The 12,678-nt window shown below is 48.6% G+C and overlaps 1 protein-coding gene across 2 annotated transcripts in view; it reads left to right on the forward strand.

The window, feature by feature from the left end:
- Window positions 1–12,678, forward strand: part of ARHGEF18 (Rho/Rac guanine nucleotide exchange factor 18) — a 100,599-nt gene that overhangs the window by 33,845 nt on the left and 54,076 nt on the right. For both annotated transcript variants that reach the window (XM_070373714.1, XM_070373712.1), the window contains 3 exons: window positions 174–251; window positions 2,086–2,188; window positions 2,327–2,468. In XM_070373714.1, the coding sequence (XP_070229815.1) occupies window positions 174–251; window positions 2,086–2,188; window positions 2,327–2,468 (323 nt within the window). The remainder of the gene's footprint in view (window positions 1–173; window positions 252–2,085; window positions 2,189–2,326; window positions 2,469–12,678) is intronic.

Raw genomic sequence — 12,678 nt, forward strand, 5'->3', positions numbered from 1 at the left:
CCCATCACAATGACCATGTATCCAAGCCCACACGTGGAGGGATGACAGGATCCCTGGTCATGGGCTGCACGCCTGTCCACAGGAGCCCTGGGAGAGAGGGGACAGATGAGGGGGCCGCTAGGGGTCAGGGGAAGGGCTGCCAACCCTGTTGTCTGTCCCCTTTGACCTTGCAGGGCCCGGCAGAGGGCTCGATTGTCGGTCTGCCCCGGAGGAGCAGCTTCGAACCTCACCTGGTTTGAGTTCTTGTCTGAGTGAGTACTGAGCTGTGGGCGGGGCAGGCACTGAATTGAGAGGACAGGGACCTGAGATGGGATGAGGGGTTGGGGCCCCATTCTCTTACTGGAATCACCAGAGAAACAGTGGGGGTGGCAGGGGGCTCCTCATACTCCCTGGCAGGGCAGGGGAAGACTTCTCAGAGGAGGTGACAGCTTGAGCTGGTTTCCAATGGAAAAGTAGGAGTTTGCCGGTATGCTGAGATGAGATGGGGAAAAGAATTGGGTGCCTTCCACAGGAAAGGTGTCGGGGTGGGGCTGGAAGGAGGGGAGGGGAGTCAGCAAAGGCCAGATTGCTGCTGGGAAGCAGAAGTCCACAGCTCTGTGGTGACCAGTGATGGTGAGCACCATCAAGGGTGCAGACCAGAGGCATGGAATCTCCCTCCAGGGACTCGATTCTGCAGGGGTTGGGGTTCTTTGTATTATATGTATTATAATAAATACATGCAATGACTTAATATGTTATTTATTAAATGAGAGTACGCTGGTCATCCAGAAGAGGTAAGATCTAAGGCTTGAGTGTTGGGTGGGAAGAGGGCAGGGGGATTTGAGAGACATCCCATGGGAAGAATGGACAGAGTTTCAGGCTGATAAGATAGGAAGGGGATGTGAATCAGAGGAAGGAGGCAGAGATGGACAAGGTCCATCAAGGTACCTCAAGCTTGAGACCATGTCACTTTCCCCTAGGCAAACCCAGTCCCCAAGTCTGCTGGAACTTTGCAAACCTCCATAAATGTTGTGTGTGTGTGTGTGTGTGTGTGTGTCTGTGTGTGTCTGTGTTCAGTCACTCAGTCGGGTCTGACTCTTTGAGACCCTGTAGACTGTAGCCTGCCAGGCTTCTCTGTCCATGGGATTTTTCCAGGCAAGAACACTAGAGTGGTTTGCCATTCTCCTCTCCAGGGGATCTCTCTGATCAAGGGATCAAATGTGGGTCTTCTGCTTGGCAGGTGGATTCTTTACCACTGAGCCACCTGGGAAGCCCTATATATGAATATGAAAGTGAAAGTGTTAGTTGCTCAATCGTGTTTGACTCTTTGCAACCCCATGGACTGTAGCCCACAAGGATCCTCTGTCCGTGGAATTCTCTAGGCACGAATACTGGAGTCGGTTGCCATGCCCTTCTCCAGGAGATCTTTCCGACCCAGGGGTCAAACCTGGGTCTCCCAAATTGCAGCAGATTCTTTTACCATCTGAGCCACCAGGGAAGCTCTCTCTCTATATATATATACGATATATGATAGATATCTATATCTATCTCTCTATATATACATCTATATATTATACATACTATATCTGTATGTAAACTATGGTATATACATACTATACCTATATATATGTCTGTATATATATATACAATTGCACTCGTTGCTTGTTGCTGCACAGGCTTTTCTCTAGTTGAGGTGCTCGGGCGTCTCACTGCGGTGGCTTCTCGTGTTGTGGAGCGTGGGCTCTAGGTGCTTGAGCTTCAGTCACTGTGCCTCCCAGGCTCTATAGCACAGGTTCAGTAGTTGTGGCACACCAGCTTCGTTGCCCCACAGCATGTGAGATCTTGCCAGACCAGGAATTGAACCTGTATCTCTTGCATTGGCAAGCAGATTCTTACCCACTGTGCCATCAGGGAAGCCCGGTAAATGTGTTTTGAGTGAATAAGTGAGTGAGAGGAGAGAGAGAGTTCAGGACCACAGCAAGGGTGGAACAGGATAGAGGGGCCTCAGGTAGATTCCAGGTGGATCCCAGGAGTGACATGCAGAACTGGCCAGAAGGGCCTTTTGGGTCTGCTGTAACCCTCCTCACCAAACTCTCCACCCCTTAGGAGTGAGGACAGCATGGGGAAGACGGAGAGAAGCGACAGGGGCACCAAGGTGAAACGCAGCCTGAGCTCCCTGCGCAATCGAGTCACCAGGCAGAAGGAGAAGGTCAGAGGGCTGGGCCAGGGGTTGGGGGACCCTCTCTGCCTTCTCCAGCTTGCCAGGATGTCCCTGGTCCCAGAGCCCTGTGATTCCAAGTGGGAAGGGACACAGGGGCATTCTAAGGTCCACCTCTGTCCCCAACAGGGGAAGACCCCAGTGCATCAGAAGGACAAAGGTCAGGATGCGCGAGAGAGGAAAGAATGTATCAACGGGCACCAGCTGGCTCGAGGAACCTTCTCTGGCCACTCCAGCTGCCCTATGTGTGGCAAACCTTTTCTGAGCTCTGGTGAGTCCGGTGGCCCAGCCCGTCGCCCTGGATGGCAGCCACTTTCTCTGCCTTACTTCCCTTAAATTGCTCCCATGGCCTCCTTCCATCTTTGCATCCTCCCTTTCCAGCTCAGGCCAACCATGGCTTCCTGGAGGTCACCAGGAATCCATCCCTAAGAGCAGGGGTATTTGGTTAGCTTGGACTGCCCCACACAAGTTCCTTTTTTTAAAAAGTGCTTATTAATTCATTTATGGGGCTGCACCAGATCTTAGGTCCAGCACGCAGTATCTTCAATCTTCGTTTCAGCATGCAGGATATTTAGTTGTGGCATGTGAACTCTCAGTTGCAACATGTGGGATCTAGTTCCCTGACCGGGGATGGAACCCAGGTCCCCTGCCATGGGAGTGCAGAGTGTTAGTCACTGGACCACCAGGGAAGTTTGGGACTCCCAGATTCCCTTTAAGTTTTCGCTTTCGTTGTTGGCAAAATCCAGACTCAGGCAGTGTATTAGTTAGCTACAATCTGGCTGGTTTAAACCACAGAAATGCATTGTCTCAGAGTTCTGGAGAAGTTCAAGATCGAGGTGTCAGCTCCCTCTACAGGTGCTGGGAAGGGGTCCATCCCGAGTGTCTTTCCTGGCTTCCGGAAGTCCAATGGTTTGTGCCAGAAGAACTATGGTCTTCATGTGGCATTTTCCCCACACTCATGTTCATGCCTCAAATCCCCCTTTGCCTGAGGATTAGGGGCCAACCCTAACTCAGTATGACCTCACTGAACTAAATACATTAGCTAATAAGGCCACCTTATGATGCCCTGATGGGGCTTCCCTGGTGGCTCAGTGGTAAAGAATTGCCTGCCAATGCAGGAGAACTGGGTTCGATCCCTGGAGGAGGAAATGGTAACTCACTCCAGTATATTTGCCTGGAGAATTCCATGGACAGTGGAGCCCTGAAGGCTATAGTCTGTAGGGTTGCAAAGAGTCAGACATGATTTAGCAACTTAGCATGCACGCAGGCATGATGTAGTGAAAGGGGTGAGGTCTGTAATATATGAATTGGAGGGAGAGAGAGAGGAGGAGGCAGGATCAGCCCATTAACAGGCAATTTCCTGCCTCCCAGAACAGTCTCTGCTCAGGAAAACATTTTGTTTGTTTTGTTTAGTCGCTAAGCCATGTACGGACTCTTTAGTGACCCCATGACTACAGCCTGCCAGGCTCCTCATCCATGGGATTTCCCAGTGCCATTTCCTTCTCCAGGGGATCTTCCCAACCCAGGGATTGAACCTGTGTCTCCCACATTGGCAGGCAGATTTTTTTTTACCACTGGGAAACCCAACACAGAAATCAGGAAAAAGTATTGGGTTCCAAAGGCCTTGGAGGGAGATGACTCTGGTCTTTTATGAGATTTAGAACTTTGCTTTTTTTGACAAGGGGCAGAGAGGAGGCACTGGCAACTGCATGCTAGTTGCAAATTCAGGCTGCTACAGGGTTCCTCCACCTTGGCCCTATTGCTCTTTGAGGCCTGGTCATTCTTTGTTGAGGGAGGGGAGGGCTGTTTTGTGCACTGCAGGATACTGAGCAGCATCCCTTGCCTCCACCCACTAGATGCTGTTAACACCTGCCCCATGAGTCATGTCAGCCAAAAATGTCTCTAGATGTGGCCAAATGTCCCCTGGGGGCTAGGATTGCCCAGGTGAGAATCAGTGGGCGAGTACAACAGAGAATTGGCCCCAGGGTGGGCCATACAGTGACAGCGGTCCCTCCATCCTGGGGGCAGGTGCCTCCTCAAGACCTGAGCCACAGGTTTTGCATTTCTGCCTTGCTTGGCCCCACACGTGGGCATTTTCCTTCTTCCTCATTCCTCCCGTTTTCCGGAGTAGTTTTTGCTGGCGGCGGGCCTGTTGGCTGCTGCAGTCAGGAGTGGACCCATTTGGAGCTTTCTCTCCAAAGATATCCATACTGCTTTCTGACCCTGTGAACGCTCTCCAGCAGAAGCCACCCAGGCTTTGCAAAGTCTTCAGCATCTTAAAGTCCTTTTAAGCAGCAGGTGCGTGCTAAATTTGCTTTAGTAGTGTCTGACTCTTTGTGACCCCATGGACTGTAGCCCGCCAGGCTCCTCTGTCTATGGGATTCTCCAGGCAAGAATACTGGAGTGGGTTGCCATGCCCTCCTCCAGGGAATCTTCCTGACCAGCAAGTGACTTCTTGTTTCTGCTGACTTCCTTATCTCTTCATCTGGGAGGGGTGGGGGTGAGGTCTGCTGGATACTGGAACCTCCCTGGAAGGCCACGATCAAGCCCTGAGGGGCTCTATCTCAGGCAGCAAATTCAAGGTGCAGGTGGGAAGTTGGCAGAAGGAAGGGTGAGGGCAGAGATCCAGAACTGAGCCAGTACTGATCCAGTAGAGAAATGTATCCATGTTGATGCAGAGTTGAGTATTTTTAAATAAATACACAGATATATTCAAACTACTGCACAATTGCAGTCATCTCACACATTAGCAAAGTAATGCTCAAAATTCTCCAAGCCAACAGTGCGTGAACCATGAACTTCCAGATGTTCAAGCTGGATTTAGAAAAGGCAGAGGAACCAGAGATCAAATTGCCAACATCTGTTGGATCACAGAAAAAGCTAGAGAATTCCAGAAAAACATCTACTTCTGTTTCATTGACTATGCTAAAGCCTTTGACTGTGTAGATCACAACAAACTGTGGAAAATTCTTCAAGAGATGGGAATACCAGACCACCTTACCTGCCTCCTGCGAAACCTGTATACAAGTCAAGAAGCAATAGTTAGAACTGGACATGGAACAATGGACTGGTTCAAAATTGGGAAAGGAGTACATTAAGGCTGTATATTGTCATATTGCTTATTTAACTTATATGTAGAGTACATCATATGAAATGCTGGGCTGGATGAAGCACAAGCTGGAATCAAGATTGCCAGGAGAAATATCAATAACCTCAAATATGCAGATAACACCATCCTTATGGAAGAAAGTGAAGAGGAATTAAAGGGCCTGTTGATGAAGGTGAAAGAGGACAGTGAAAGTTGGCTTAGAACTCAACATTCAGAAAACTAAGATCACGGCATCTGGTCCCATCTCTTCACGACAAATAGATGCAGAAACAATGGAAACAGTGACAGACTTTATTCTCTTGGGCTCCAAAATCACTATGGACAGTGACTGCAGCCATGAAATTAAAAGACACTTGCTCCTTGGAAGAAAAGCAATGACAAACATAGACAGTGTATTAAAAAGCAGACATTATTTTCCCCAGAAAGGTCCATATAGTCAACGCTATGGTTTTTCCAGTAGTCATGTACAGATGTAAGAGCTGGGCAATAAAAAGGCTGAGTGCTAAAGAACTGATGCCTTCAAAATGAGGTGCTGGAGAAGACTCTTGGAGTCCCTTGGACAGCAAGGAGATCAAACCAGTCAATACTAAAGGAAATCCTGAATATTCATTGGAAGGACTAAAGCTGAAGCTGAAGCCCCAATGCCTGATGCAAAGAAAAAACACCCTGATGCTGGGAAAGATTGAAGGCAGGAGAAGGGGATGATAGAGGATGAGATGGTTGGATGGCATCACTGACTCAATGGACATGAGTTTGAGCAGACTCATGTTAGAGTTGAGATGATGAATGGTTAATGTTAATGGTTAAAGTTGAGATGGTGAAGGACAGGGAAGCCTGGCATGCAACAGTCCATGGGGTGGCAAAGAGTTGGATATGAATGCGTGACTAAACAACAACAAAGGCAAAATTTTATATTTTAAAAGAAAATTAAATTACAGAAGAGCAAAAGTCTAATATGCCAAAGACACTTTGTTTGATGCACTTAATGTCAATAATTGGAGCACTTTTTAAGGCTTTTTTCCTACAAAAAAAAAAACGGCATCGATAATGGCTCTGTACAATAATATTTAAAATAGTAGGAAGATGAAAACATCTTCATACCATATTTTGGCAAACAGTTCTAAAGACAGCAAACACGCATTCAGTGGATTTTCCTTTGCTTTAAAATGAGCTACCAGTAATTCTAAACCAAGCAAAAATGCATTGTTCCTGGATGGAATATAAGCACTCATACTCGCAAAAATGTTTTGCAATGAGTTCTTGGCTTCTGTGAAAATCCCAAAATAGCAAAGGAGAGATTAGAGTTTATCTTCAGATTCTATGACTGGCTTCCAACAATCTTTTATCAGTAGACTTACAGGCAAAATACTAGACGCTCAGGATCAGATTCCATTCCTTGATGTAAGGATGGAACTCTGTGGATTGCTGTCCTTGGCTAGCATAAACCAGCAAATAACCACGTGTAGAATAAAATGCAAGACAGGCAGAAGGGGTAGCTTAATGGTTTTTTGTTGTTGTTGTTGTTGTTGCAGGAAAAAAAGAATCCATGCTAATACTATGGTGAAACCAATGCTTACTTAGGGATTTTACCATTAGAGTAAGACTAAAGATCAGACTTCAAAGAGACCAGATCTGTAACTTGGAAGTGAAGTGTTTTGCTGCATTTTGGCAATAGACTCTAACTTGGAGTATGCTCAGTTGCTTCAGTCGTGTCTCTTTGTGACCCCATGACTGAACCCCAGCTCCTCTGTCCATGGAATTCTCCAGGCAAGAATACTGGAACAGGTTGCCATTTCCTCCTACAGAGGATCTTCCCAACCCAGGGATCGAACCTGGGTCTCCTACATTGCAGACAGATTCTTTACCACTGAGCCACCTGGGGGAGCAACTTAGAGTATACAACTATCTATTTGAGGACTCTCCTACCCCTCCAGTGGGGGGCAGACCCCTGTCCTCCTGGAAACTTTTCATTTTAGATTTACAGAAAAGTGCAGAGAGAGCTCCCATATACACTTCACCTAGTTTTCCCTCATGTTAATGTCTTGTTGTTCAGTCACTAACTCGTGTCTGACTCTTTACCACCCCATGGGCTGCACTACGCCAGGCTTCCCTGTCCGCCATCTCCCGGAGTCCGCTCAAACTCATGTCCATTGAGTCAGTGATGCCATCCAACCATCTCATCCTCTGTTGGTGCCCTTCTCCTCCTGCCCTCAATCTTTCCCAGCATCAGGGTCTTTTCCAGTGAGTCAGCTCTTGGCATCACGTGGCCAAAGTATGGAGCTTCAGCTTCAGCATCGGTCCTTCCAGTGTATATTCAGGGTTGATTTCCTTTAGGATTGACTGATTTGATCTCCTTGCTGTCCAAGGGACTCTCAACAGGACCTCGATACATTTGTCACAACTTAGGAACTAACATTGGTCCAGTACTATTAACCCAATTCTGGATTCTATTCAGATTTCACCAGGTTTGGTTTGGTCCTTTCATTAGTATTCTCCTTGTTTCAGGATCCAATTCAGATACTACATTCTCTTCAATCGTCCTGTCTTCCTAGTCTCTCTGGTCTGTGAGGGTTTCTCTGTCTCGTCTTACTATTCATGACCTTGACAATCCAGAGAAATGCTAGCCAGGTGTCTTGTACGAGGTCCATTAATCTGGGCTTGCCTGATGTTTTGGGGGAGGTTGTTATCATTATTGGTTTTGGGGTTTTGATGGGTTTGTTTTTTGCCATGCCTCTCAGCTTGTGGGATCTTAGCTCCCCAATCAGGGCTCAAACCCATGTCCTCAGTAGGGAAAGTACGGATTCTTAACCACTGGACGCCCAGAGAATTCCCATGTCTTATGTTTTCTTTTTTAATTGTGAAGGCAATGGCACCCCACTCCAGTACTCTTGCCTGGAAAATCCCATGGACGGAGGAGCCTGGTAGGCTGCAGTCCATGGGGTCGCTAAGAGTCGGACACGACTGAGCGACTTCACTTTCACTTTTCTCTTTCATGCATTGGTGAAGGAAATGGCAACCCACTCCAGTATTCTTGCCTGGAGAATCCCAGGGATGGCGGAGCCTGGTGGGCTGCCGTCTATGGGGTCGCACAGAGTCGGACACGACTGAAACGACTTAGCATAGCATAGCATAGCATAGCATTAGTCGCTCAGTCATGTCTGACTCTTTGCAACTCCATGGACTGTAGCCCGCCAAGGTCCCCTGTTCATGGGAATTCTCCAGACAAGACTATTAGAGTAGGTTGCCATGTCCTCCTCCAGGGGATCTTCTTAACCCAGGGATCAAACCCAGGTCTCCCGCATTGCAGGCGGGTTTTGTTTTTTTTACCATCTGAGCTACCAGGGAAGCCCTTTTTAAAAATTTATTTATTATTTGTTTTTGGCTGCACTGGGTCTGTGTTGCAGGGCATGGGCCTCTCGTTGCGGTGGCTTCTCTTGTTGCAGAGCACACGCTCTAGGTTCTCAGGCTTCAGTATTTGCAGCACGGGGCGCAGTTGTGTCACATGGGCTTAGCTGTCCCGCAGTATGTGGAATCTTCCCAGACCAGGGATCAAACCTGTGTCCCCTGCATTGGCAGGTGAATTCTTTCCCACGGCACCATCAAGGAAGTCCTGGTGTTTTCTTAAAATTGTAGAGGGGCTATGGGTTTGGGGAACCTTTATGCCTCATCAGATAAGGGGGTAAGTGCTATCGACATGACATCCTTGAGAATATTAATCTTTATCACCGGGGTAAGGTTAACAACTGCCAGGTTGCTATTTTTCCCGTTTCTCTTCTCTATTCTCTAGAAGCAGGTCACTCAATCCAGCCTACTCTCAGGATGGCAGGAGTCAAATTCCATGTTCTGGAGACAATATTTGACTTTCAGGACAACCCTTTGAGATCAAGGGAGATTGGAGTTCATGTCACAGAAATGATGAGCACTCAACATGGTGCCGGGTACATACGGGCAATGGTAGCACCTATTGTCATCGTCATTTGGCAATATCTCTCTTTTTACATTGTAGTGTTTATTTATAGGCTGTACTGGGTCTTCATTGCTTTGAGTGGACTTCCTCCAGTTGTGGCAAATCGGGGCTACTCTCTAGTTGTGGCAAATGGGGGCTACTCTCTTAATTGCGGTGCATGGGCTTCTCACTGCAGTAGCTTCTCTTGTTACGGAGCACAGGCTCTAAGGCAGGTGGGCTTCAGTAGTTGTGGCACACAGGTTTATTTGCTCCATGGCATGTGGGATCTTCCTGGACCAGGGATTGAATCTGTGTCCCCTGCATTGACAGAAGGATTCTCAGAGCACTGGACCACCAGGGAAGTCCTAGTGCTAGCTCTTGTTATGGAGGCAAAGCTAGCCTTTTAGTCACAGACCCTAACCCTAGGCTCTGACCACAGCCCCACACCTGTCTAAGGGAGCAACGTGAGGCCAGAACACCTGTGTCTCACTCCAGCAGGCTGAGAGCAGGCACCACCCAGGTGTAAGTCGCCACAAGCTTACCTCCCATCACAGATATTCAAAGCTAGATGTGACTGACTGTCCCCTTAAGGAAACAGCCCCACTGTAAGTTGAACAGAACAGGAAGTGAATCATGTTCCAGGTAATTAGTGTCTCCAGGGTAAAGCTGAGATGCTTTCCCAGCGACCAGCTCCGCTGGTGGAGTGCCATTCCTGATAGTCCTGTTCCTAGCCTTGACCTTTGGGGCCCCTCCGTGGTCTGACCCCACCTAGCCCTCCACCCTTCTCTGTCACTACTCAACCCCCAAGATCCCCTCGCCCGGCCACCCTGAAGTCTCGTGGCTACTCGTGCCGGTCACATGTGCCTTGCTCATTCAGTGCTCTTCCTGGAACTCCTTCCACCACCTAACTCTTACTCATTCTCTAAGACAAAGAGCAAGGCCACCTCCCCCAGGAAGCCTGCATGGGGTGACTTTAAAGCCTGCATGAGGTGACTTTAAATTCCAATGGCTGTCAGCCAAGGGCCACTGTGTCCCCCCTGAAGAACATTTAGCAATGTCTGCAGACATTATGGTCTTCCCAGGTGGCTCAGACAGTAAAGAATCTGCCTGCAACTCAGGAGACCTGGGTTCGATCCCTGGGTCAGGAAGATTCCCTGGAGAAGGGCATGGCAACCCACTCCAGTATTCTTGCCTGGAGAATCCCATGGACAGAGGACTTTCATGCATTGAAGGAAACTGGTGGGGCTACAGTCCATAGGGTCGCAGACTCCACTGAGTGACTGAGCACAAGCATGAACTGTCATTAGTAGCAAAACTGAGAAACACAGATCCTTAGCTCTTGGCAGAGTCCCTGGCCCATGATAAGGACTCAGTAAAAGCAGGAAATGGTTAGATGGATAAGAGGAAGACAAGAGATGCCTCTTCTTTCTGACAGGCCCCTTGAAAGGGTTTAGGGGAGAACTTTGTCAACCTGAAGGTAACAAAGGGAGCTCTAGATATAAGGATCATGCCACTCTTCCTGCTTAAAATCTTTCAGTGACTCCCCACTGCCTTTGGGATAAAGTCCAAAAGTTATGGGCATTCAGAGTGATCATTTACAGATCCATCGAGACCTCAAAAGTACCTGTGTCTGGGCTTCTGACCTCAACTGGGGTGGGTGTCTGATGACCTCCACTGGGGTGGGATTCTTGCACTTTTGGACCCTCCAACTCCCTAGACGTGTTCCCTCTCCTGATCATGAAGTCTGGACTTAAACCGAAGGCAGGTCACTTGGGGACTCTGCCACCCAGGTTCTAAATTGAGAGCTGTCAAACACAGATTGTGTGTGGCTTTATTATTATTATTTATTTGGCTGCACCAGGTCTTGGTTGAGGCACGTGGGATCTTTCAGTTGCAGCATGCAGGACTTTTAGTTCAGCATTCAAACTCTTAGTTGTGGCATGTGGGATCTAGTTCCCTGACCAGGGATTAAACCCAGACCCCTCGCATTGGGAGCATGGAGTCTTTGCCACTGGATCACTAGGGACATCCTGATTGTGTATGTTTTGAAGTAAGATTATTTGGGGGCGATCTTGACCTGGTTGACTAGCTTGGACCTTAGGTGAAAGCTCTTTGGCTCCTCTCCTGGTTCCTACCCACCCTCTTCACCTATGGAGGGCCTGGATTAGACAAATCTCAGGACTGGGGTGGCTGATGGTATTTGAGGGGATGCTGGCACATGGAGGGGCATCTGGCATGTCTATAGGTGTCTGAAAACACCTCTGTGGGGGTGTCCAGCATGTGTTTCATCCTCTGAACACCCCTTTGGGGGTTTCTAATAGCATCTGTGTTGGAGGGAATCTAGAAGTTTCCATGTGGGGCTTTGATATATTCCAGAGTGTCTGAAAGCCTGTTTGTGGGTAGTTGATGGCTACTGGATGAAGGTGTCCAGTACTTTTGAGATATTTGGCATGTTTTTCAGATTCTGAATAGTTTGGGGGTATTTAAGGGACCTACTGCTGCTGCTAAGTTGCTCCAGTCATATCCGACTCTGCAACACCATAGACGGCAGCCCACTAGGCTCCCATGTCCCTGGGATTCTCCAGGCAAGAACACTGGAGTGGGTTGCCATTTCCTTCAATGCATGAAAGAGAAAAGTGAAAGTGAAGTCGCTCAGTCTTGTCCAACTCTTAGCGACCCCAAGGACTGCAGCCTACCAGGCTCCTCCGTCCATGGGATTTTCTGGGCAAGAGTACTGGAGTGGGTTGCCCTTGCCTTCTCCGTGAGAAGGGATCTACAAGGGGTGTCTATTTTCCCATGCCTGAAAGTGAGTTTTGAGTATCTGATGGTATCTGCCTGGGTTTCTGAAATGTGTTTGGGGTATCCGGTGGTATCTATGTTGCAGTGTCTGGGATCACCTGAGAGATAAATGACTCATGTTTTCAAGACTTGTAAATTTTCACTTCCTGTAACCTAGGATGCCACTTCTTCGCAGGAGACAGACCTGTTCTCTCCATTTCTTGCATCCTCCCCTCTCAAACTTCTCTCCCCCGGGGTTAATCCCCCTTTGATGTCCCCAGGCTTCCACTGTACCCCACTTTCTGCCTCTAGATACCCCTAACTCCCCAAGTCGCCCCCCGCCCAGCCCTGCTATCCTCTACCAGGAAACCCCTCCCAGACCTGCTAATTACCCACGTCCCCGATGACTCCACAAAACTTCCCTCAACCCCAATAATCTCTCCTTAAGATTCCTTCTAAGCGCCTCCCAGTCCCGCGAATACCTCGGGGCCCCACTGACCGCCTCCCCCCAAACGGCTCCCAACCCCGCTGATTTCCTCTCATGACCTCCCTCCCCTAGACGCCCCTCTGCCCGACTGACCCGCCCCTCAAGGATCGCCCTCACCCTCCTCGAAAGTACCTTTCAGTCCCTTCGCCTTGCCTAAGCTC

This window comes from Bos mutus, chromosome 7 (genome assembly GCF_027580195.1).
Source record: "Bos mutus isolate GX-2022 chromosome 7, NWIPB_WYAK_1.1, whole genome shotgun sequence".
Taxonomy (NCBI): Eukaryota; Metazoa; Chordata; class Mammalia; order Artiodactyla; family Bovidae; genus Bos; species Bos mutus.